Source organism: Panulirus ornatus, chromosome 42 (genome assembly GCF_036320965.1).
Source record: "Panulirus ornatus isolate Po-2019 chromosome 42, ASM3632096v1, whole genome shotgun sequence".
NCBI lineage: Eukaryota > Metazoa > Arthropoda > Malacostraca > Decapoda > Palinuridae > Panulirus > Panulirus ornatus.
Genome location: NC_092265.1, coordinates 17,057,291 through 17,084,545, shown reverse-complemented (window position 1 = coordinate 17,084,545; position 27,255 = coordinate 17,057,291). Strand labels below are relative to the sequence as shown.

At 40.4% G+C, this 27,255-nt stretch overlaps 1 protein-coding gene across 5 annotated transcripts in view; it reads right to left on the bottom strand.

Annotated features, from left to right (window-relative positions):
- Window positions 1-27,255, bottom strand: part of LOC139761944 (hexosaminidase D-like) — a 284,074-nt gene that overhangs the window by 249,929 nt on the left and 6,890 nt on the right. For 4 of the 5 annotated variants that reach the window (XM_071686643.1, XM_071686644.1, XM_071686646.1 and 1 more), the window contains exon 2: window positions 16,672-16,717. The exons of the other annotated variant lie outside the window; for it this stretch is intronic. In XM_071686643.1, the coding sequence (XP_071542744.1) occupies window positions 16,672-16,700 (29 nt within the window). In that variant the 5' untranslated portion in view covers window positions 16,701-16,717. The remainder of the gene's footprint in view (window positions 1-16,671; window positions 16,718-27,255) is intronic. 5 annotated transcript variants of the gene reach the window in all.

The window sequence follows — 27,255 nt, the reverse complement described above, 5'->3', positions numbered from 1 at the left end:
ATGGCACTATGCACGCATTCCACTAATCCTCAGGCACTTCACAATGAACCATACATACATTGAATATCCTCATCAACTAGTAAACAACACAGTCACCCCCTTTTTTATCAAATTCCACAGCAATACCACCCAAACCCGCTGCCTTGCCGGCTTTCATCTTAGGCAAAGCTTTCACTACCTCTTCTCTGTTTACCAAATCATTCTCCCTGACCCTCTCATTTTGCACACCACCTTGATCAAAACACCCTATATCTGGCACTCTATCATCAAACACATTCAACAAACCTTCAAAATACTCACTCTATCTCCCTCTCACTTCACCACTACCTGTTATCACCTCCCCACTTGCACCCTTCATCGATATTCCCATCTTTTCTCTTGTCTTACGCACTATATTTACTTCCTTCCAAAATATCTTTATTCTCCCTAAAATTTAATGATAATCTCTCACCCCAACTCTCATTTGTCCTCTTTTTCACCTCTTGAACCTTTCTCTTGACCTCTTGCCTCTTTCTTTTATACACCTCCCAATTATTTGCACTATTTCCCTGCAAAAATCATCCAAATGCCTCTCTCTTCTCTTTCACTAACAATCTTACTTCTTCATCCCACCACTCACTACCCTTTCTAATCTAACCACCTCCCACCTTTCTCATGCCACGGGCATCTTTTGCGCAAGCCATCACAGCTTCCCTAAATACATCCCATTCCTTCCCCACTCCCCTTACATCACTTGCTCTCATCTTTTTCCATTCTGCAGCAAATCTCTCCTGAACTTCCACCCAATTTGCCTTATGTCAGTGTTAGATAAAATGATGGAAAAACAATATGAGATAAAACTGTCTCATTTCTAGAAGATTACAAAATTATATTGGACAAACAACATGGTTTCTGCAGTAGAAGACCCAGCCTCACAAATTTTGCTGGAATTTGTTGATGTTAATTATCTGAATTGGGGCAAAAAGTACTGTCTGATGCAGCATATCTAGATATCCAAAAGGCTTGCCATAAAGTACTTAACAAGAGACTTTTACATAAACACAAAGCACATGGAATCAGTAAAGAACTCAGCAAATGAATCAGACTGACTTATCAGAAGAAAGCAGCGTGTAGTACTGAACAGTGAAACCTCAGATTGGCTCGGTGTAATGAGTTTTGTGCCACAGGGGTCGGTCCTAGAAGGCATGTGATAGTGTTGATAGAGATGCTCTCTGGAAGGTATTAAGAATATATGGTGCGGGAGGTAAGTTGCTAGAAGCAGTGAAAAGTTTTTATCAAAGATGTAAGGCATGTGTATGAATAGGAAGAGAGGAAAGTGATTGGTTCCTAGTGAATGTCAGTTTGCGGCAGGGGTGCATGATGTCTCCATAGTTGTTTGTGTATGGATGGGGTTGTAAGGGAGGTGAATGCAAGAGTTTTGGAGAGAGGAGCAAGTATGAAGTCTGTTGTGGATGAGAGGGCTTGGAAAAAGAGTCAATTGTTGCTCGCTGATGATACAGCGATGGTGGCTGATTCAGGTGAGAAACTGTAGAAATTGGTAACTGAGTTTGGTAAAGTGTGTGAAAGAAGTAAGCTGAGAGTAAATGTGAATAAGAGCAAGGTTATTAGGTACAGTAGGGTTGAGGGGCAAGTCAATTGGGAGGTAAGTTTGAATGGAGAAAAACTGGAGGAAGTGAAGTGTTTTAGATATCTGGGAGTGGATTTAGCAGCAGATGGAACCATGGAAGTGAGTCACAGGGTAGGGGAGGGGGCACAGGTTCTGGAAGCATTGAAGAATGTGTGGAAGGTGAAAACGTTATCTCGGAGAGCAAAAATGGGTATGTTTGAAAGAATAGTGGTTCCAACAATGTTATATGGTTGCGAGGCATGGGCTATAGATAGGGTTGTGTGGAGGAGGTGGATGTGCTAGAAATGAGATGTTTGAGGACAATATGTGGTGTGAGGTGGTTTGATTGAGTAAATAATGAAAGGGTAAGAGAGATGTAATAAAAAGAGTGTGGTTGAGAGCAGAAGAGGGTGTATTGAAATGGTTTGGTTACATGGAAAGAATGAATGAGGAAAGATTGACAAAGAGGATATATGAGTCAAAGGTGGGTGGGGGTGCCATTTCATGTGTGACGGGGTGGCGACGGGAATGGATGAAGGCAGCAAGTATGAATATGAACATATGTATATATGTATATGTCTGTGGATGTATATGTATGTATACATTGAAATGTATAGGTATGTATATGTGTGTGTGTGGGCATTTATGTATATACATGTGTATGTGGGTGGGTGGGGCCATTCTTTTGTCTGTTTCCTTGCACTACCTTGCTAATGCAGGAGACAGCGACTACGTATAATTAATGAAAACAATACTAAACTTGGAGGTAGAGCTGCAAGCAGGCGGGACTGCAAAGTGATTCAGAGAAACTGAACTTACCAGCCGAGTGGTCAGACAGACGAGAAATGAAGTTTAATTTAGACAAGAGTAGTTATGCACTTTGGAGACAAGAATATACTTCACGTCTACAAACTATTTGGAAACTCTCTAAATTAAATGATGAAAACAACATTGGAGTTGTGATTAGCATCAATCTGAAGTACACAAAACAGTGTCAAGCAACAAGTAAAAAAGACAACTAAATGTTAGGTTTCATAGCTTGGAACATATATCACAAGACCAGAAACAATTATCACAATTCATAATTCTCTAGTATGACCACATCTCGAATATGCAGCCCAGTTTTGGTTCCCAAACTATGAAAAAGATGAGGAAAAATCAGTGGAAGTTCAAAGACATGCGACAAAATTGATCTCATTCCTCAGAAATCTGGCATACGTAGAAACACTAAAGCGATTGGATCTCTCCTCCCTTAAAAAATGTAGACTTCGCAGGAACTTAATCCAAGTGTTCATAATTCTGAACAAGTTCAGTAATGTATATCACGAATATCTTTTCAAAATACAAGAAAATACAGTTAACAGGACAAATGGAATAAAACTCAAAGCTAAAAGTAGTAGTACGGATGTGGGAAAAAGCTTCTTTTCCTATAGGTGCTGAGCACTGGAATAAATTACCATCAAACACAGTGAATGCTAAGACTATAAATACCTTCAGAAGTTATTTAGACAAACATTATATAAAATTCAGATATACTCAAACAAAACACTCTCTCTCTCTCTCTCTCTCTCTCTCTCTCTCTCTTTTACAAGACAACCCAGTTGTGGGCCTATCAGGCCTCTTGTTGTTTCTTTCTCATGTAAACTCATGTAAATATCAAGGGGATTCTTTTCTATGACCAGAACCACAGGTTTCTAAAGGGGATTTGCCTATGTATCTTCTATAGATTTATGTGCTGAAAAAGGTCTGGTGATTGGGAATACCTGGATTAAAAAGAGATATACATAAGTATACGTATGTGAGTAGGAGAGATGGCCAGAGAGCATTATTGGATTAAGTGTTAATTGATAGGTGTGCAAAAGAGAGACTTTTGGAAGTTAATGTGCTGAGAGGTGCAACTGGAGGGATGTCTGATCATTATCTTGTGGAGGTGAAAAAGAAGATTTGTAGAGGTTTTCAGAAAAGAAGAGAGAATGTTGGGGTGAAGAGAGTGGTGAGAGTAAGTGAGCTTGGGAAGGAGACTTGTGTGAGGAAGTACCAGGAGAGACTGGGTAGCACTTATGGATCTGGAGAAGGCAAATGATAGAGTTGATAGAGATGTTCTGTGGAAGGTATTAAGAATATATGGTGTGGGAGGCAAGTCGTTAGAAGCAGTGAAAAGTTTTTATCAAGGATGTAAGGCATGTGTACATGTAGGAAGAGAGGAAAGTGATTGGTTCTCAGTGAATGTAGGTTTGCGGCAGGGGTGTGTGATGTCTCCATGGTTGTTTAATTTGTTTATGGATGGGATTGTTAGGGAGGTGAATGCAAGAGTTTTGGAAGGAGGGGCAAGTATGCAGTCTGTTTTGGATGAGAGAGCTTGGGAAGTGAGTCAGTTGTTGTTCGGTGATGATACAGCGCTGGTGGCTGATTCGTGTGAGAAACTGCAGAAGCTTGTGACTGAGTTTGGTAAAGTGTGCGAAAGAAGAAAGTTGAGAGTAAATATGAATAAGTGCAAGGTTATTAGGTACAGTAGGGTCAAGGGTCAAGTCAATTGGGAGGTAAGTTTGAATGGAGAAAAACTGGAGGAAGTGAAGTGTTTTAGATATCTGGGAGTGAATTTGGCAGTGGATGGAACCATGGAAGTGGAAGTGAATCATAGGGTGGGGGAGGGGGTGAAAATTCTGGGAGACTTGAAGAATGCGTGGAAGTCAAGAACATTATCTCGGAAAGCAAAAATGGGTATGTTTGAAGGAATATTGGTTCCAACAATGTTGTATGGTTGCGAGGCGTGGGCTATGAATAGAGTTGTGCGGAGGAGGGTGGATGTGCTGGAAATGAGATGTTTGAGGACAATATGTGGTGTGAGGTGGTTTGATCGAGTAAGTAATAATAGGGTAAGAGAGATGTATGGTAACAAAAATAATGTGGTTGAGAGAGCAGAAGAGGGTGTTTTGAAATGGTTTGGTCACATGGAGAGAATGAGTGAGGAAAGATTAACCAAGAGGATATATGTGTCAGAGGTAGAGGGAACGAGGAGAAGTGGGAGACCAAATTGGAGATGGAAAGATGGAAAGTTTTTGAGTGATCGGGGCCTGAACATGCAGGAGGGTGAAAGGCATGCAAGGAATAGAGTGAATTGGAACGATATGGTATACCGGGGTTGACGTGCTGTCAATGGATTGAATCAGGGCATGTGAAGCGTCTGGGGTAAACCATGGAAAGTTCTGTGGGGCCTGGATGTGGAAAGGGAGCTGTGGTTTCGGGCATTATTGCATGACAGCTAGAGACTGAGTGTAAACGAATGGGGCCTTTGTTGTCTTTTCCTAGTGCTACCTCGCACACATGAGGGGGAGGGGGATGTTATTCCATGTGTGGCGAGGTGGCGATGGGAATGAATAAAGGCAGACAGTGTGAATTGTGTGCATGTGTATATATGTATGTGTCTGTGTGTATTTATATGTGTACATTGAGATGTATGGGTATGTATATTTGTGTGTGTGTGGACGTGTATGTATATACATGTCTATGGGGATGGGTTGGGCCATTTCTTTCGTCTGTTTCCTTGCATAAATATACATCAGTGAGTAGGGAACCTGGTCAGAGAGAAGTGTTGGACTCTGTACAAATTTATAGGTGTGCAAAAGATAGACTCCTAGATGTTAATGTGTTGGGAGGGGAAACTAATATGAATGAGAAGAGGGTGAGAAAGAAATGAGCTTGGAAAAAAGAGGTGTGTGTGTGTGTGTGAAATACTAGAAGAGATTGGGTATAGAATAGCTAAAGTTGTAAGCAAATGAAGCAAGGGGAATGGGAGATATTTAGTGAAGCAGTGATAGCATGTGCAAGAGATATGGGATATGGGCAGTTGAGAAATTGGTATTAATTGGCGGGGTGATTGTTCCCTCCACTTCTGATGCATATATCCTCTTTGTCCTCTATCCTCATGTTCTTAACACTACCTCACTAATATGGGAAATGACAAATATATATGAAATAAAATATATGTGGTTTGATTGACTAAGTAATGAAAGGGTAAAAGATATGTGTGGTAATAAAAAGAGTGGTTGAGAGAGCAGAAGTGGCTTTGTTGAAATAATTTGGACTCGTGAGGATGAGTAAGGAGGATTAACAAAGAGGATGTACGTGTCAAAGATGGAGGGAATGAGGAGAAGTGGGAGACCAAATTGGAGGGGGAAAGATGGAGTGAAAAAGATTTTGAGTTATCGGGGCCTGAACATGCAGGAGGGTGAAAGGCGTGCAAGGAATAGAGTGAATTGGAACGATGTGGTTTACTGGGGTCAACATGGTGTCAATGGATTGAACCAGGGCATGTGAAGCGTTTGGGGTAAACCATGGAAAGTTCTGTGGGGCCTGGATGTGGAAAGGGAGCTGTGGTTTCGGTGCATTATTACATGACAGCTGGAGACTGAGTGTGAACGAATAGGGCCTTTGTTGTCTTTTCCTAGCACTACCTCACACACATGAGGGGGAAGGATGTTGTTATTCCATGTGTGGTGGGGTGGCGATGGGAATGAATAAAGGCAGACAGTATGAATTATGTACATGGGTATATATGTATATGTCTGTGTGTATATATATGTATACGTTGAGATGTATAGGTATGTATATGTGGTGTGTGTGGACGTGTATGTATATACATGTGTATGTGGGTGGGTTGGGCCATACTTTCGTCTGTTTCCTTGCAGTACCTCGCTGGCGCGGGGGGCAGCAACGGGGCAGAGTGAATAAATAGATAAATATATATAGGGGAGAAAGAATACTTCCCACGTATTCCCTGCATGTCGTAGAAGGCGACTAAAAGGGAAGGGAGCAGGGGGCTGGAAATCCTCCCCTCTCATTTTTTTTTAAATTTTCCAAAAGAAGGAACAGAGAAGGTGGCCATATGAGGTTATTCCCTCAAAGGCCCAGTCCTCTGTTCTTAACGCTACCTCGCTAATGCGGGAAATGGCGAATAGTATGAAAAAAAAAATATATATATATATATATATATATATATATATATATATATATATATATATGTGGGTTGTTTAGAAAGGGTAGTGAGTGGTGGGATGAAGAAGTAAGAGTATTAGTGAAAGAGAAGAGAGAGGCATTTGGACGATTTTTGCAGGGAAAAAATGCAATTGAGTTGGAGATGTATAAAAGAAAGAGACAGGAGGTCAAGAGAAAGGTGCAAGAGGTGAAAAAAAGGGCAAATGAGAGTTGGGGTGAGAGAGTATCATTAAATTTTAGGGAGAATAAAAAGATGTTCTGGAAGGAGGTAAATAAAGTGCGTAAGACAAGGGAGCAAATGGGACTTCAGTGAAGGGCGCAAATGGGGAGGTGATAACAAGTAGTGGTGATGTGAGAAGGAGATGGAGTGAGTATTTTGAAGGTTTGTTGAATGTGTTTGATGATAGAGTGGCAGATATAGGGTGTTTTGGTCGAGGTGGTGTGCAAAGTGAGAGGGTTAGGGAAAATGATTTGGTAAACAGAGAAGAGGTAGTGAAAGCTTTGCGGAAGATGAAAGCCGGCAAGGCAGCAGGTTTGGATGGTATTGCAGTGGAATTTATTAAAAAAGGGGGTGACTGTATTGTTGACTGGTTGGTAAGGTTATTTAATGTATGTATGACTCATGGTGAGGTGCCTGAGGATTGGCGGAATGCGTGCATAGTGCCATTGTACAAAGGCAAAGAGGATAAGAGTGAGTGCTCAAATTACAGAGGTATAAGTTTGTTGAGTATTCCTGGTAAATTATATGGGAGGGTATTGATTGAGAGGGTGAAGGCATGTACAGAGCATCAGATTGGGGAAGAGCAGTGTGGTTTCAGAAGTGGTAGAGGATGTGTGGATCAGGTGTTTGCTTTGAAGAATGTATGTGAGAAATACTTAGAAAAGCAAATGGATTTGTATGTAGCATTTATGGATCTGGAGAAGGCATGTGATAGAGTTGATAGAGATGCTCTGTGGAAGGTATTAAGAATATATGGTGTGGGAGGAAAGTTGTTAGAAGCAGTGAAAAGTTTTTATCGAGGATGTAAGGCATGTGTACGTGTAGGAAGAGAGGAAAGTGATTGGTTCTCAGTGAATGTAGGTTTGCGGCAGGGGTGTGTGATGTCTCCATGGTTGTTTAATTTGTTTATGGATGGGGTTGTTAGGGAGGTAAATGCAAGAGTTTTGGAAAGAGGGGCAAGTATGAAGTCTGTTGGGGATGAGAGAGCTTGGGAAGTGAGTCAGTTGTTGTTTGCTGATGATACAGCGCTGGTGGCTGATTCATGTGAGAAACTGCAGAAGCTGGTGACTGAGTTTGGTAAAGTGTGTGGAAGAAGAAAGTTAAGAGTAAATGTGAATAAGAGCAAGGTTATTAGGTACAGTAGGGTTGAGGGTCAAGTCAATTGGGAGGTGAGTTTGAATGGAGAAAAACTGGAGGAAGTGAAGTGTTTTAGATATCTGGGAGTGGATCTGGCAGCGGATGGAACCATGGAAGCGGAAGTGGATCATAGGGTGGGGGAGAGGGCGAAAATTCTGGGGGCCTTGAAAAATGTGTGGAAGTCAAGAACATTATCTCGGAAAGCAAAAATGGGTATGTTTGAAGGAATAGTGGTTCCAACAATGTTGTATGGTTGCGAGGCTTGAGCTATGGATAGAGTTGTGCGCAGGAGGATGGATGTGCTGGAAATGAGATGTTTGAGGACAATGTGTGGTGTGAGGTGGTTTGATCGAGTGAGTAACGTAAGGGTAAGAGAGATGTGTGGAAATAAAAAGAGCGTGGTTGAGAGAGCAGAAGAGGGTGTTTTGAAGTGGTTTGGGCACATGGAGAGGATGAGTGAGGAAAGATTGACCAAGAGGATATATGTGTCGGAGGTGGAGGGAGCAAGGAGAAGAGGGAGACCAAATTGGAGGTGGAAAGATGGAGTGAAAAAGATTTTGTGTGATTGGGGCCTGAACATGCAGGAGGGTGAAAGGAGGGCAAGGAATAGAGTGAATTGGAGCAATGTGGTATACCGGGGTTGACGTGCTGTCAGTGGATTGAATCAAGGCATGTGAAGCGTCTGGGGTAAACCATGGAAAGTTGTGTAGGTATGTATATTTGCGTGTGTGGACGTATGTATATACATGTGTATGGGGGGGGTTGGGCCATTTCTTTCGTCTGTTTCCTTGCGCTACCTCGCAGATGCGGGAGACAGCGACAAAGTATAAAAAAAAATATATATATATATATATATATATATATATATATATATATATATATATATATATATATATATATATATATATATATATATATTTTTTTTATATTATTGTACTTTGTCGCTGTCTCCCGCGTTTGCGAGGTAGCGCAAGGAAACAGACGAAAGAAATGGCCCAACCCCCCATACACATGTATATACATACGTCCACACACGCAAATATACATACCTACACATCTTTCCATGGTTTACCCCAGACGCTTCACATGTCTTGATTCAATCCACTAACAGCACGTCAACCCCGGTATACCACATCGCTCCAATTCACTCTATTCCTTGCCCTCCTTTCACCCTCCTGCATGTTCAGGCCCCGATCACACAAAATCTTTTTCACTCCATCTTTCCACCTCCAATTTGGTCTCCCTCTTCTCCTCGTTCCCTCCACCTCCGACACATATATCCTCTTGGTCAATCTTTCCTCACTCATTCTCTCCATGTGCCCAAACCACTTCAAAACACCCTCTTCTGCTCTCTCAACCATGCTCTTTTTATTTCCACACATCTCTCTTACCCTTACGTTACTCACTCGATCAAACCACCTCACACCACACATTGTCCTCAAACATCTCATTTCCAGCATATCCATCCTCCTGCGCACAACTCTATCCATAGCCCACGCCTCGCAACCATACAACATTGTTGGAACCACTATTCCTTCAAACATACCCATTTTTGCTTTCCGAGATAATGTTCTCGACTTCCACACATTCTTCAAGGCCCCCAGAATTTTCGCCCCCTCCCCCACCCTATGATCCACTTCCGCTTCAATGGTTCCATCCACTGCCAGATCCACTCCCAGATATCTAAAACACTTCACTTCCTCCAGTTTTTCTCCATTCAAACTCACCTCCCATATATATGCATACATTGAGATGTATAGGTATGCATATGTGCGTGTGTGGACATGTATGTATATACATGTGGATGTTGGTGGGATGGGCTATTCTTTCGTCTGTTTCCTTGCACTACCTTGCTAACGTGGGCTACAGCGGCAAAGTATAAGTAAATAAATAAATAAATCTTCTGTTGATAATCATTGGAGACACTAAATGAATAGGAAACCAAAGACCATGCTGAAATGCTACTTAATTTACGAGAAGCATGTTGATGGAGAAACCAGAGAAGCAATAAAAGGACTCGTAACCTAGAACATTGAGGAGGCGTATTCACAGGTCAGTAGAAAAACACTATCCCAAAGATTCGGTAATTCTCTTTGATTTAAAAAGCTATAGGACCAGAAAGATACTAATGCCTGGATTTGGGAGGGATAATGGTGGCAATGCAGTGAAAAAGCACTGTAACTTTTGTTATGAGACCCACACTGCTGTCTTTTTTCCCTTGCCTCATCCACATGTGGACTGTTGGTATTACGTCCCAATTCCTCATTCTATTTCTCTTATACACAACACTTGACAACACATAACCCATACATATCTTCATTTTCTTTTTCTTTTCTTTTCCTACCTTTTATTTTTCCATAATTCATGGCATTACAATACCCTGTCAATTCTCTGGCATCAATCCAGAATGGCATCACTGGTCAAGAGGGGTGCAGATCCCAGGGCCAACTTGACTGATATCATGCGACTAGGATCCACCCCTCTTCCATAGCTGGAGCTCCTAGACCTACTTCTTTTTTTCTCCACGTCTGTAACATTTGTGTTCATGATTCTAATCTTCCTTCTCTTGAACACCAGCTGTTAATCTCCTCCTCTGATCATTTTCTTCTCTCTGTCTAAGGCAGCTTTTCTTCTGCACCATCAAAACTCTATCAATAATCTCTATTACTGTTTCTCTTCCAGGCACTGAATTTGTGCCTATTGTAGTACAAAAACACCTACCACTCCCCTCATGGACCTTAAGTCTCCTAACTTTGATGGTTCTAGCACAAAATCTTTCTCTCCTTCATTACCTTGCTTTTGTGCTTCATTTTGCCCCCCCCCCCCCCCCCCCCCACACACACACACACACACACACACACACAGTTCCTCCAACTATGACTGTCCAACTTCTTGCCACAAAGCTTTACTCACTTCAAATCCATGTGATGAGATCTATGCATGGGATTTCAATGTGCAGTCAGACTAGAAATTACTTTTACTCCTTCAGTGTCATACAATACAACAAACCTGTGAAAAATTCTGAACAAAGCTCTGGCATCTGGCCTCATATCAATATCCCCTGCTTTCCTTTTATACGAATATGTGAAGCCACCAGTCACACTATTCCTGTCACTGCATTAGTCCAACTTGCTGCAACTCTGGAGAGGAATTTAATAAGTTTCAAAAGGATTGGTCTTTCTCTCATAAGATTTTTACACATCAGACAACAGTAGAAATTCATCAAATAGAAGATGGGCATTCCTAGATGTCTCTTCCATATAAAGGCCTTAAGGGCTGACTTCCAAATAACTGGTTTTTAATGGACTGATGCACATCACAGGGATTGCATGGGAATCATAAAATATATTACAGGTAGAGGCAATGCTGGGGAAGTTCCAGGTGAGGATATAGCACTGGTGAACAGTTTGATTTGGTACATCAAGGTGTTTACCATTCTAAGAAGCCTTTCATGAAAACACTTCCTTGAATCTACAACTCCTCAAGGACCCAGCATGATATACAAACCTGACAGGAGTACTATGTAGGTTTTGTCAGGAACCAATAGCTTTTGTATGTGACATCAAGATAATGTTTCAAGTTTAGCTAGATAAAGAGCATTTTTATTTTTCATAGTGGGAAAGTGGTTGAATGGAAGATGTCAAAGAACATAGGGTAAAATACTTCTTTTATGAGCTGCTTTTTCTCCAAGTGTTGCCAACTTACAGTACATTGACAACCACAGCAAATGATCATGAAAATAAGTGATGTAGTGATACACACAAGTTTAAGTGAGGCAATTTCTAAGTGGATAATGTTCTGAAATGTCTTTACAGTGGCCAATGTAACTACCCTAATTGAAAGAAGTGACTTGGTTAGAAAAAAGGTTATAATCTCCACAGATTTACATCATAAGAAAGTGTTAAAGGTAGTGATGTAGAGGAACATGCCAAGAGTGGCATGAATTTAAATCTGAAGGACACTCTACCTGTAGAAATGACATTGGTTGTACAAAGGTACAATGAGTCAGATGTTTTGTAGTTTAGAATGCAAATTAGTGATCATCCTTTGAATGGTTGAGGTATCATGTTCACTGTCAGTTCTGTATCTAACTATCAAGATGCTTCATCTCCTTTGATTCCCATTAGCAAATGGATGCTTCACGATTTCTGTCATGGCAGTACTAATTAGAATGAAGTAATTCCAGACATCATTCTGCCATGATGGACAAAACAGAGAAATGAGTCACGTATATCAAAGGATGTAAAAATTTCAAAATATTACAAGCCTGTCACATATGGAGATGTAAAATCAATGAAACTGCATAAATATTTCCCTGCAACCTTAGATGATGATGGGTAGTGCTTCTACTTAATGTTGACCAATGAGTGTAATGATACTAGTTGTTCTATAATCAGGGTAAAATCAAGAGTTACTCCACTGAAGCCTATTGTATCACCAAGACTAGAGCCTACTGCAGCTGTTGTACCTGTTGATGTTAATGCCATACGGCAAAAACTTGAAGCCTAAAGATATTACGGAGATGTTCTGGACAGACAATAAACTGGTACTTGGCTACATCTGTACTGATGCCAGGAGATTCTACAAATTTCCTGTCAACAGCATTCAACTACTTCAGGACCATATTTTACCTGATCAATGGATTTAGGTGGAGACAGCAAATAATCCAGGTGACTATGCTTTATGTGGTCTTAGCACTCATGAATTGATCAACAGCCCTAAGTGGTGAAATGGCAAAAGAGTGATACCCATTCTTTATCTCAAGAGACTGCAAGTATATCTGAACAGAACCCTGAAGTGAAAATTTTGGCTCATGCTACTATCATTCAAGCACATCTATCCTTTTTGAAATGTCTTGAATGCTTCTCAAACTAGCAAAAAGATGTACAGCCATATATTTGCAGGCAAACTGGTAGTACAAAAAGGAGAATAGTGCAGGGAAGTGAAGGTAAAGAACAAAGAGGATCAAGAATCAAATAAGGATCAATCATAGTATGTTCCAATAACTGTAATGGATCTGGAACAGGCTGAGCTTGAAATCATCAGGCGTGTTATAGGTAATGATTATGAGAAGAAATTCAATCTAACAGGTCAGATTGACTTAAAAAGCAGCAATACGTTTATAAAAAGAAAAAGTCTATTGTCCATACTGGGCCCTTTCACTGATACGTTAGGAATATCAAGAGTTGGGAAATATCTAAATAAGGGAGCTTTTCTTATCTTGCCAAACCCCCTGCAATTCTTTCAAAGAAGGGGCACATTGCTAGGTTAGTCATTCGTTCATATCATAAAGCTGTTCATCATCATGGTCATGGTATGAAAATACATGAGATCAAGTCTTCAGGATTTGGGATCTTTGGGAATCATCTTCAGCAACCAGACACATCTCTAAGTGTGTTTTCTGAAAAAAAAATTGGAGGAGCAAAGCAAAAACAAAAAAGATAGCAGATCTGTCAGAAGACAAACTGGGAACCTTTTCATCCCTTTACTTACTATGAAGTTGATTATTTTGGTTCCTGGCATGTGAAAAGAGGACATAAAGAATTAGAGTGATAGGATGTGTTGTTCAACTGCATGATGTCATGAGCTGTTCATACAGAAACTTCAAATTTCCTAAAGACAAACTCCTTAAAAACCTACCATCAGTTTGTAAGATGACACAAACCAGCACATTAACTATGACCTCATCAAATACAAATTTTGTATAGGCAAAGCATTAACTTTGTCAAGCAATGCAATGGCTGCACAATGGTAAGGTTGGTAGGAAAAAGTTAAAGGTTAATTGTGACTGCATTGTCTTTAAGATAAATGTTTCATATGCAAGCCACATCAGTGGTGCATGGGAGCAACAAATAAGGACAGCTCATAATGCATTCAGCTTAATGTTATGTAACAACAGAACTCAAATGGATGATAAATCATGGAGCATCTTTATGGTAGAAGAAGAATTTCTGATCAATAGATGACTTCTTTTTGCTGAAAGTCTTGTTGTTGTACGTTCAGAACCTTTTACTCCAAACCATATGTTAACTTTAAATTAAAGGCTATCATACCTCCTCTTCATATATTTAAGAGGGTAAACCAGTAAGTGGGTTCAGGGCCTGCTAAATAAACCTTGAAATAAGTGGAAGAGAAGTATGTTGTGTCTCTCCAGTTGCAACAACAGTCCAAGGTGTAATCTTACTGATGATGATATTATCCCAAATAATAAAATTTTGCCCCAAATCACCGGAAATTTACTTGTGTGGTTGAGGCTGAACCAACTACAAATCAGTAGAAATTCACTTACGTGGATGATGCTGAACCAAATAAAGATGGCCTTGTAAGAAAGATCAAACTAACTATGTAAGATCCATCCTCTAGTAACGCTGGGAGGTGCAGACCAGTTCATGGTGTTCTACTATTGTCAGATCATGGAATACATTGGAATCATGACAGGGAGTCTTAAAGATATCTAATGTGAACTACACAGTATAAATTTATGATATTCCAGTATTTGTAACGAACACTGCGATATATGATTTAAGATGTTAGAGTACTTTTGGACACTTTGAGGTGCAAAGTATTGTGATTGATAACCTGTTAACAGTATTGTACATTATGAGTTATGTTGTGTTACATACTGTATCATCATAATGCTTTACTGTAAACTGTCAGCACAACTTAGGAAAGCCATGTATGTATATATCTATGGATGGATTTCTTTATATGATGAAAGCAGTGACAAATGTTGGAAATTATATTAGGGCAACCCTATCTTGAAGGAGAATCTTTTAGTTGAACTGGAGATATATAGACTACGTTGGAAGTTATAGTGGACACAGTAGTATCCTCCTTTATCAGCAGAGGTGATCTTCCTATGTTTAACACTAGATCACTGTTTTGGGTTACTTTGTCTAGACAAGGAGACATAGAGGGAACCTAATGATTACCAACGGGTTGGACAATCACAAGAGTTAGAGTTTTCATGATCACAAATAATAATTACAAGAGTTAGTTTTCATGATAAATAAACTACAAAATGAAGCCTGAGGTGGTTTATTATCCAAAACAGTGGCCTGTGTCAACAACTTCAGTGACAAATGATGTCAAGCCAGCATAATGTGTGAAGGAGACACTTGAGAGTTAGCATGAATATAAAAGCAATGCAATGAGGTGCAGTAGGGGAGTCATGACAGGATGATTTAAATAAGAATTTGAATGAAGTGGACTAGAAGGAAGTGGAGTGCTTCAGGTACCTCAGAATGGACATGGCAGGAGATAAAACCATGGGGGTTGAATTGAGTCATACAGTAGATAAAAAGACTAAGGTCCTGATTGCATTGAGGAGTCTGTTTAGGGTAAAGATGAATAAGTGTGAAAATATATGTCCCAACAGTGTTGTATGGATGTGTCTTAGGGCCTTGAATGAAAAAGAAAGGAAGATAGTTGATAAGCAGGACACCATGTGCCTGAAGACAATATGTAGTATGAGACAGATTGATAATGTAAGGAATGACAGTGTGAGAACAAAGTGTCGTATCAAATGGAGTCAGACTGAGAAAGTTAACATGAGTGTGATGAGATGCTTTGGACATATGCTAAGGATCAATAAAAAAAAAAAAGACTGAGAGGATCGGTATCTCAAATGTTTAGGAAGCAAGAAGGAGGAGAAAATCCAGGAGGCAGAAGGTTTGAGCAAAGGAAGCTATGTGGTACCAAGGCCTGAGCATTCAATTCAGAAGGGCAAGAGGTGTGTGCCAGAAAGATTGAACTAGATCAATTTGGTATATGGGAGGTGAGGGGGACATATTGTCAACTGGTTACACTAAGAATATGAAGCCATCAAGGTAAAGCATGGAATAGGCTATGGGGCTCTGCTTTGGATGGAGGGCTGTACTTTTCATACATTATACAAGACAGTTTGGGATGTATGCAATTAAGGCCATTGTTTATTTGCTCCTAATGCTAATTCAGCATGGGAAGAAAAGCAATTAAGCATTATACAAAATGAGAATGGGTGAAATCTTTGTGCCTCGTAAGGGCGGCATCCTCTGAAATCCACACCCACCTTTCACTCACAGCAGTCTCTAATAGAAGCTAAACTATAATAAAAAAATTTCTCATGTCGGGTCTCAACACAATATTAACTTAAGTCAAAGAATAGATCATTCATTTTTTTGCTTTTCTCTAAAGGAGGTGTATCGATAACATATTAGGAAAAGACCCCAGCCCATGTGTTCCATTAATATATGTTGCCTTCAAAATGTCATCCTAAACGAAAAACAGAAAAGCACTAATTCATGGGGTTTAAAGGTACCATAACATCTTTGGGACAGTCAGTTATGTATGTTTAGCATAGACGAAGCAACTCCACCTCCTGACAATAATTTAAATGGATTCTTGCCTCTTACTATTTAACATAAATAAATTATCATTGCATTTTTTGACAACATTAGAAGAGCAGGAAAAAATGCTTCAAGAACAGTAGTGAGTTTGTAGTTATTCCATATATAACTACTTGCAATTCATATGTAAATTCCTACCATTTCACCTCTGCATAAGATACAAACAGATTTTAAGGACATTCTCTGACTCAAAAATATGGGTCACGTAACTCCTTCCAACATGCAGGTGAAAGCTTCATTAAGGATACTGAATCTCATTTTGGTGTTGCTTTTCTCTATATTCTACTAATGTAGGCAATGAATCATTATCTGATACATAACCTCACCTATGAGCATTCCCTGCAGGTTCCCCCATTCTTTGATATCAACGACCTGAAATGGGAATACCAAATTAGAGGCATCATCGCAAAACAATTGGCAGAGACAAAAGAATTAATAATGGCCAGTCCTACAAATGGCCATGGCTATTCCATTCCAACAATTACTTTTGTCAAAAAAGTTCAGCAGAATCTCTTTATGCTATATATAACAACTGGGATTCAAAAGTACTCTTTGATGTAACAGACTTTCTAATGGCTTTTGATAATGTACCACAGTCAAAACTGTTATATAAATACAATCAAACAACACAGGGGACGATCTATGTACAACTGTACTTAAATTGGCAACTAACTCAATGACAAGTAGTAATCATGGATTTTATATGGATGTCAATATAATGTCAAATGGCAAGATGCTACAAATGCCATTCTATATCTTTCAATTTTCCACTACACTTTGAGTATTGCAACACAAAATTGGGTGGTAGTGCATCTTTTCCAGGATCTCTATGAGTCTGTGGCACCCACCTCTACCTACAGCACCCACTGTGCCATGGCCATGGCACCCTTACTATGAACAAGCAAAATACAGGTACACCACCGATTTTCTGGCACTCTTGGTTCCAACGCCTTACCAGATTAACCATTTTGCCGGACCAACTGTGGTCACATAATAATAATTCATTAATACCCCTCTAACCCACTAATTATACATCTCCCATGTGTCTACAGTATACCATGGACTGCTAGAAATTTAAATTAAAACAAATATTAAATGTTTGAGCCCCTAAGATGGTAAGTCTGTCCTTAAATTGCTTGAATCCTGTGGGGTCTTCTTCGTCTTCTGTTGTTAGTGTTTTCCTAGGTGTGCATCGCCAGAATAATGCAGTTTCGTCTGCATTATATTTCTGCTCAGAACTGAGGTGCTCGTCAGCTACGAGTTTTGCAAATTTGTCCACATACTTGGCAGGTCCTTTGTGGTTTGCAGACCACTTTTCTCCACACACTCTATTCATGGAAATTCCATGACGCTTCTTGAATCTTTGAAGCCATCCTTCACTACAGTCATACTCATGTTGTAATTTAAGTTCTTAATAGAACAAATAGGCCTGGTCCATTATCATGCTACGTGACAAGTCCACTCCATCACTCCAACACTGTCAAAACCATTCCACCATCACTCAATTGTGCTCAGTACTCTTACCATCTTTCATAGTTTTTCTAATCATCATTTGCTTCTTGGAATCGCTGTCGGCATAGAATTTCAATATTTTCTCCCTTTGCTTTTGCTTCTTTGTAGCATAAACATTTGATGAACCAATACTGTAGATGTCACACAGCTTACGTACCATAACACCACAGTCCATTTTTTTTCAACAGTTCTACTTTATCTTGGATCACTATGGACTTGTGCTTACATTTGACACCACAACTGACACTTTCATATGTCTTAGAAGCCATAGCTAGGGTTATATTTAAGCAAAATAAGCTAAGAATCTCACAGAATTGTAGTATCACCACCAACAAGTGCAGTGTAAAGAATGTAAATATGCGTGCCCTACACACAATGCCATCTGTGGCCGCCCAGTAAACTAGTCTGGTGGCCTTGGTAATTTCAAGTTCCCTCACGTAAATTTGTCCAGACTACAGGTGCCGAACCATCACTTGCTGGAAAATCAGTGGCATACCTGTACCATATTTTTCAGCGACTACAATTACTTCATTCTTAATTCAATGAAAAAAAGTATTTTTGAGTTTTTCTGCTTTTGATTTAATCACATAAGTGCTATCAAGTTAGACTTCACATAACCTGCATACATAGATTTGGCTGATCTGTCAGATACTGCATTTTTTGTAAACTCATAATGCTTAAGTCTTCATTCTTAGGAAAATGGTTTTTATTCTTGTGCACCTTTAAATAAGAAAAAAAGCATTTTACTGGTATTGCATTCTGCAAACTGAGGAGACTGAGAAAATATATTGTGTCTAGAAAGGGTTAAATCAGTGGTTACCAACCTGGGCAGGAAAACATTAAGGGGGTGGCAGGGAGGGTGCTAAGGAAATTTCACTGTGCTTGATTTAGATATATGGAAACAGCACAGAAGCATTAACTGCTTCCAAAACAAATAGTATCAGCTTTCCTTCCACTGACCTCAATGTATCACTAAACTGAGAGCTCTGTGGTCATTGGTGCTTATAATGCCCTACACTTAAATATTTTTTAACAGGAATTATTCATCTTTTTATACATGCTCATAATTTCCATACATAAGTATACTTATGTAAGTAGGAGAGATGGCCAGAGAGCGTCATTGGATTACATGTTAATTGATAGGTCTGCGAAAGAGAGGCTTTTGGATGTTTATGTGCTGAGAGGTGCAACTGGAGGGAAGTCTGATCATTATCATGTGGAGGTGAAGGGGAAGATTTGTAGAGGTTTTCAGAAAAGAAGAGAGAATGTCGGGGTGAAAAGAGTGGTGAGAGTAAGTGAGCTTGGGAAGGAGACTTGTGTGAGGAAGTACCAGAGAGACTGAGTACAGAATGGAAAAAGGCGAGAACAAAAGACATAAGAGGAGTGGGGGAGGAATAGGATGTATTTAGGGAAGCAGTGATGGCTTGCTCAGGGATGCTTGTGGCATGAGGAACGTGGGAGGTGGGCAGATTAGAAAGGGTAGTGAGTGGTGGGATGAAGTAAGATTATTAGTGAAAGAGAAGAGAGAGGCATTTGGACGATTTTTGCAGGGAAATAATGCAAATAACTGGGAGATGTAAAGAAGAAAGAGGCAGGGGCTCAAGAGAAAGATGCAAGAGTTGAAAAAGAGGGCAAATGAGAGTTGGGGTGAGAGAGTATCATTAAATTATAGGGAGAATAAAAAGATGTTTTGGAAGGAGGTAAATAAAGTGTGTATTACAAGGGGACAAATGGGAACTTCAGTGAAGGGCACTAATGGGGAGGTGATAACAAGTAGTGGTGATGTGAAAAGGAGATGCAGTGAGTATTTTGAAGGTTTGTTGAATGTGTTTGATGATACAGTGGCAGATATAGGATGTTTTGGTCGAGGTGGTGTGCAAAGTGAGAGGGTTGGGGAAAATGATTTGGTAAACAGAGAAGAGGTAGTAAAAGCTTTGCGGAAAATGAAAGCTGGCAAGGCAGCGGGTTTGGATGGTACTGCAGTGGAATTTATTAGGGTGACTGTATTGTTGACTGGTTGGTAAGGTTATTTAATGTATGTATGACTCATGGTGAGGTGCCTGAGGATTGGCGGAATGCTTGCATAGTGTAATTGTACAAAGGCAAAGGGGCTAAGAGTGAGTGCTCAAATTACAGAGGTATAAGTCTGTTGAGCATTCCTGAGAAATTACATGGGAGGGTATTGATTGAGAGGAGCATTGAAAAATGTGTGGAAGTCGAGAACATTATCTTGGAAGCAAAAATGGGTATGTTTGAAGGAATAGTGGTTCCAACAATGTTATATGGTTGCGAGACGTGAGCTATAGACAGAGTTGTGCAGAGGAGGGTGGATGTTTTGGAAATAAGATGTTTGAGGACAATATGTGGTGTGAGGTGGTTTGATTGAGTAAGTAATAATAGGGTAAGAGAGATGAGTGGTAATAAAAAGAGTGTGGTTGAGAGAGCACAAGACGGTGTTTTGAAATGGTTTGGTCACATGGAGAGAATGAGCGAGGAAAGATTGACCAAAAGGATATATGTGTCAGAGGTCGAAGGGAACGAGGAGAAGTGGGAGACCAAATTGGAGGTGGAAAGATGGAGTGAAAAAGATTTTGAGTGATCGGGGCCTGAACATGCAGGAGGGTGAAAGGCATGCAAGGAATAAAGTGAATTGGAACGATGTGGTATACCGGGTTCGACGTGCTGTCAAAGAATTGAACCAGGGCATGTGAAGCGTTTGGGGTAAACCATGGAAAGTTCTGTGGGGCCTGGATGTGGAAAGGGAGCTGTGGTTTCAGTGCATTATACATGACAGCTAGAGACTGAGTGTGAATGAATGTGGCCTTAGTGTCTTTTCCTAGCGCTACCTCGCGCACATGTGGGGGGAGGGGGTTGTTATTTCATGTGTGGCGGGGTGGCGATGGGAATGAATAAAGGCAGACAGTATGATTTATGTACTTTTGTATATATGTGTATGTCTCTGTGTGTATATATATGTATACGTTGAGATATATAGGTATGTATATTTGCGTGTGTGGACGTGTAGGTATATACATGTGTATGTGGGTGGGTTGGGCCATTCTTTCGTCTGTTTCCTTGCGCTACCTCGCTAACACGGGAGACAGCAACAAAGAAAAGTAAAAAATGGAATATTTTTTTTTTTTTTTTTTTTGCTTTGTCGCTGTCTCCCGCGTTTGCGAGGTAGCGCAAGGAAACAGACGAAAGAAATGGCCCAACCCACCCCCATACATATGTATATACATACGTCCACACATGCAAATACACATACCTACACAGCTTTCCATGGTTTACCCCAGACGCTTCACATGCCCTGATTCAATCCACTGACAGCACGTCAACCCCAGTATACCACATCGATCCAATTCACTCTATTCCTTGCCCTCCTTTCACCTTCCTGCATGTTCAGGCCCCGATCACACAAAATCTTTTTCACTCCATCTTTCCACCTCCAATTTGGTCTCCCACTTCTCGTTCCCTCCACCTCCTACACATATATCCTCTTGGTCAATCTTTCCTCACTCATTCTCTCCATGTGCCCAAACCACTTCAAAACACCCTCTTCTGCTCTCTCAACCACGCTCTTTTAATTTCCACACCTCTCTCTTACCCTTACGTTACTTACTCGATCAAACCACCTCACACCGCACATTGTCCTCATACATCTCATTTCCAGCACATCCATCCTCCTGCGCACAACTCTATCCATAGCCCACGCCTCGCAACCATACAACATTGTTGGAACCACTATTCTTTCAAACATACCCATTTTTGCTTTCCGAGATAATGTTCTCGACTTCCACACATTCTTCAAGGCTCCCAGGATTTTCGCCCCCTCCCCCACCCTATGATCCACTTCCGCTTCCATGGTTCCATCCGCTGCCAGATCCACTCCCAGATATCTAAAACACTTTACTTCCTCCAGTTTTTCTCCATTCAAACTTACCTCCAATTGACTTGACCCTCAACCCTACTGTACCTAATAACCTTGCTCTTATTCACATTTACTCTTAACTTTCTTCTTTCACACACTTTACCAAACTCAGTCACCAGCTTCTGCAGTTTCTCACATGAATCAGCCACCAGCGCTGTATCATCAGCGAACAAAAACTGACTCACTTCCCAAGCTCTCTCATCCCCAACAGACTTCATACTTGCCCCTCTTTCCAAAACTCTTGCATTCACCTCCCTAACAACCCCATCCATAAACAAATTAAACAACCATGGAGACATCACACACCCCTGCCGCAAACCTACATTCACTGAGAACCAATCACTTTCCTCTCTTCCTACATGTACACATGCCTTACATCCTCGATAAAAACTTTTCACTGCTTCTAACAACTTGCCTCCCACACCATATATTCTTAATACCTTCCACAGAGCATCTCTATCAACTCTATCATATATATATATATATATATATATATATATATATATATATATATATATATATATATATATATATATTTTTTTTTTTTTTGCTTTGTCGCTGTCTCCCGCGTTTGCGAGGTAGCGCAAGGAAACAGACAAAAGAAATGGCCCAACCCACCCCCATACACATGTATATACATACGTCCACACACGCAAATATACATACCTACACAGCTTTCCATGGTTTACCTCAGACGCTTCACATGCCTTGATTCAATCCACTGCCAGCATGTCAACCCCGGTATACCACATCGCTCCAATTCACTCTATTCCTTGCCCTCCTTTCACCCTCCTGCATGTTCAGGCCCCGATCACACAAAATCTTTTTCACTCCATCTTTCCACCTCCAATTTGGTCTCCCTCTTCTCCTCGTTCCCTCCACCTCCGACACATATATCCTCTTGGTCAATCTTTCCTCACTCATTCTCTCCATGTGACCAAACCATTTCAAAACACCCTCTTCTGCTCTCTCAACCACGCTCTTTTTATTTCCACACATCTCTCTTACCCTTACGTTACTTACTCGATCAAACCACCTCACACCACACATTGTCCTCAAACATCTAATTTCCAGCACATCCATCCTCCTGCGCACAACTCTATCCATAGCCCACGCCTCGCAACCATACAACATTGTTGGAACCACTATTCCTTCAAACATACCCATTTTTGCTTTCCGAGATAATGTTCTCGACTTCCACACATTCTTCAAGGCTCCCAGGATTTTCGCCCCCTCCCCCACCCTATGATCCACTTCCGCTTCCATGTTTCCATCCGCTGCCAGATCCACTCCCAGATATCTAAAACACTTCACTTCCTCCAGTTTTTCTCCATTCAAACTCACCTCCCAATTGACTTGACCCTCAACCCTACTGTACCTAATAACCTTGCTCTTATTCACATTTACTCTTAACTTTCTTCTTTCACACACTTTACCAAACTCAGTCACCAGCTTCTGCAGTTTCTCACATGAATCAGCCACTACCTACTACCTCTTCTCTGTTTACCAAATCATTTTCCCTAACCCTCTCACTTTGCACACCACCTCGACCAAAACATATATGTATGTAGCATTTATGGATCTGGAGAAGGCATATGATAGAGTTGATAGAGATGCTCTGTGGAAGGTATTAAGAATATATGGTGTGGGAGGCAAGTTGTTAGAAGCAGTGAAAAGTTTTTATCGAGGATGTAAGGCATGTGTACGTGTAGGAAGAGAGGAAAGTGATTGGTTCTCAGTGAATGTAGGTTTGCGGCAGGGGTGTGTGATGTCTCCATGGTTGTTTAATTTGTTTATGGATGGGGTTGTTAGGGAGGTAAATGCAAGAGTCCTGGAAAGAGGGGCAAGTATGAAGTCTGTTGGGGATGAGAGAGCTTGGGAAGTGAGTCAGTTGTTGTTCGCTGATGATACAGCGCTGGTGGCTGATTCATGTGAGAAACTGCAGAAGCTGGTGACTGAGTTTGGTAAAGTGTGTGAAAGAAGAAAGTTAAGAGTAAATGTGAATAAGAGCAAGGTTATTAGGTACAGTAGGGTTGAGGGTCAAGTCAATTGGGAGGTGAGTTTGAATGGAGAAAAACTGGAGGAAGTGAAGTGTTTTAGATATCTGGGAGTGGATCTGGCAGCGGATGGAAACATGGAAGCGGAAGTGGATCATAGGGTGGGGGAGGGGGCAAAAATTCTGGGAGCCTTGAAGAATGTGTGGAAGTCGAGAACATTATCTCGGAAAGCAAAAATGGGTATGTTTGAAGGAATAGTGGTTCCAACAATGTTGTATGGTTGCGAGGCATGGGCTATGGATAGAGTTGTGCGCAGGAGGATGGATGTGCTGGAAATGAGATGTTTGAGGACAATGTGTGGTGTGAGGTGGTTTGATCGAGTAAGTGACGTAAGGGTAAGAGAGATGTGTGGAAATAAAAAGAGCGTGGTTGAGAGAGCAGAAGAGGGTGTTTTGAAATGGTTTGGGCACATGGAGAGAATGAGTGAGGAAAGATTGACCAAGAGGATATATGTGTCGGAGGTGGAGGGAACGAGGAGAAGAGAGAGACCAAATTGGAGGTGGAAAGATGGAGTGAAAAAGATTTTGTGTGATCGGGGCCTGAACATGCAGGAGGGTGAAAGGAGGGCAAGGAATAGAGTGAATTGGAGCGATGTGGTATACCGGGGTTGACGTGCTGTCAGTGGATTGAATCGGGGCATGTGAAGCGTCTGGGGTAAACCATGGAAAGCTGTGTAGGTATGTATGTTTTGCGTGTGTGGACGTATGTATATACATGTGTATGGGGGTGGGTTGGGCCATTTCTTTCGTCTGTTTCCTTGTGCTACCTCGCAAATGCGGGAGACAGCGGCAAAAAAAAAAAAAATATATATATATATATATATATATATATATATATATATATATATATATATATATATATATATATATATATATATATATATATGTTGGGAATTATCACAATTTTGCATGTGATCAAGTATATTCTTATGAGTGCATGGGGAAAATGAAACACGACAAGCTCCCAAGTGCACTTTCGTGTAGTAATCATATCAGGGGAGATACAAGAAAGAAATATGTCAGCTGATATACATCGAAGAGACATAGCTAGGACACCAGTTGGTAAACATGTAATTGTCCAAAATAGACAACGAGTGTATCATAAAATTATCAAGTGGACAAGAAGGGGAATTGTTTACAAATTTCATCAAGAAAAAAGCTATTCAATTTGTATAGACCTTCACTGATATTAAGGTTATAATTCTTAACATATCTAATGATAGAAGATTCAACAATATTTCTCTTGGTACTAGAGTTAGAGTTAATAACTGAGATGTCATTACTCCAGTCAATACAATGATCTTAGTTTTTAACGTGATTAAACACGGCATTTCATTCTTGTCCTGTTCTTATACTATATTCATGTTGCTTAAGTCTAACAGAAAGATCCTTACCAGTCTGCCCAACATAAAACTTATCACAACTTCTACATGGCACTTTATGGATGCATCTAGGAGAATTTTCTGGTGAGTTCCTGATTAAGATATTCTTCATATTATCATTGTTGCTGAAGGCAACATTTACATTAAAGGATTTAAGCAACTTGGTAGGTAAATCAAAATCATTATTAAAAAGGGAGAACTAAAAGATTCTTGGTGTCTAAGGGAGGTTTGGGTTCAACTCTATAAAATTATTTCTTTGCTAACTTAAGGGATTTATAAAAGAAAGATCTAAGGTACTTTAACTTAGATCCAATAAAATATATCTTCACAAACTCATCATCAATAAACTCCAATAAACTACAAATACGTAATGCCCTAAGGAACATGGACTGAAATGATGATAATTCAATTCTGTCATGTTGAGATGAGTAATAATGGACATATGAGCATATATTGATGTTCTTTGTGCTTGGCCAACAAATGAAGATTTACAAACATTTCTCCCCTTACTTTAAATTTAGTACATTCCATCAAATTTACTGTAGAAAATGAAAATAATGGTGTGTTACCATTTTTAGACTCCATGATCCATAGGAAAGGAAACAAGGGGATAGGGGAGAAAGAATACTTCCCACACATTCCTTACGTGTCGTAGAAGGCAACTAAAGGGGACGGGAGTGGGGGCTAGAAACCCTCCCCTCCTTGTATTTTAACTTTCTAAATGAGGAAACAGAAGAAGGTGTCACATGGGGAGTGCTCATCCTCCTCAAAGGCTCAGATTGGGGTGTCTAAATGTGTGTGGGTGTAACCAAGATGAGAAAAAAGGAGAGATACATAGTATGTTTGAGGAAAGGAACCTGGATGTTATGGCTCTGAGTGAACTGAAGCTAAACAGGTAAAGGGGAAGAGTGGTTTGGGAATGTCTTGGGAGTAAAGTCAGGGGTTAGTGTGAGGACAAGAGCAAGGGAAGGAGTAGCACTACTCCTGAAACAGGAGTGGTGGGAGTATGTGATAGAGTGTAAGAAAGTAAACTCTTGATTGATATGGGTAAAACTGAAAGTGGATGGAGAGAGATGGGTGATTATTGGTGCATGTGCACCTGGGCATGAGAAGAAAGATCATGAGAGGCAAGTGTTTTGGGAGCAGCTGAGTGAGTGTGTTAGTAGTTTAGGTGCACGAGACCTGGTTATAGTGATGGGTGATTTGAATGCAGAGGTGAGTAATGTGGCAGTTGAAGGAATAATTGGTGTACATCGGGTGTTCAATGTTGTAAATGGAAATGGTGAAGAGCTTGCAGATTTATGTGCTGAAAAAGGACTGGTGATTGGGAATACCTAGTTTGAAAACAGATATACATAAGTATACGTATGTAAGATGGAGAGACGGCCAGAGAGCGTTATTGCATTACATGTTAACTGATAGGCGCACGAAAGAGAGACTTTTGGATGTTAATGTGCTGAGAGGTGTAACTGGAGGATGTCTGATCATTATCTTGTGAAGGCAAAAAGAAGATTTGTAGAGGTTTTCAGAAAAGAAGAATGTTGGGGTGAAGAGAGTGGTGAGAATAAGTGAGCTTGAGTAGGAGACTTGTGTGAGGAAGTACCAGGAGAGACTGAGTACAGAATGGAAAATGGTGAAAACAAAGGACGTAAGGAGAGTGGGGAAGGAATGGGATGTATTTAGGGAAGCAGTGATGGCTTGCGCAAAAGATGCTTGTGGCATGAGAAGTGTGGGAGGTGGGAAGATTAGAAAGGGATGAAGAAGTAAGATTATTAGTGAAACAGAAGAGAGAGGCATTAGGACAACTTTTGCTGGGAAATAATGCAAATGACTGGAAATATATAAAAGAAAGAGGCAGGAGGTCAAGAGAAAGGTGCAAGAGGTGTAAAAGAGGGCAAATGAGAGTTGGGGTGAGAGAGTATCATTAATTCATTAGAGAATAAAAAGATGTTTTGGAAGGAGAGAAATATAAGTCAGTTGATATACATCGAAGAGACGAAGCTAGGACGCCATTTGGTAAACATGTGAT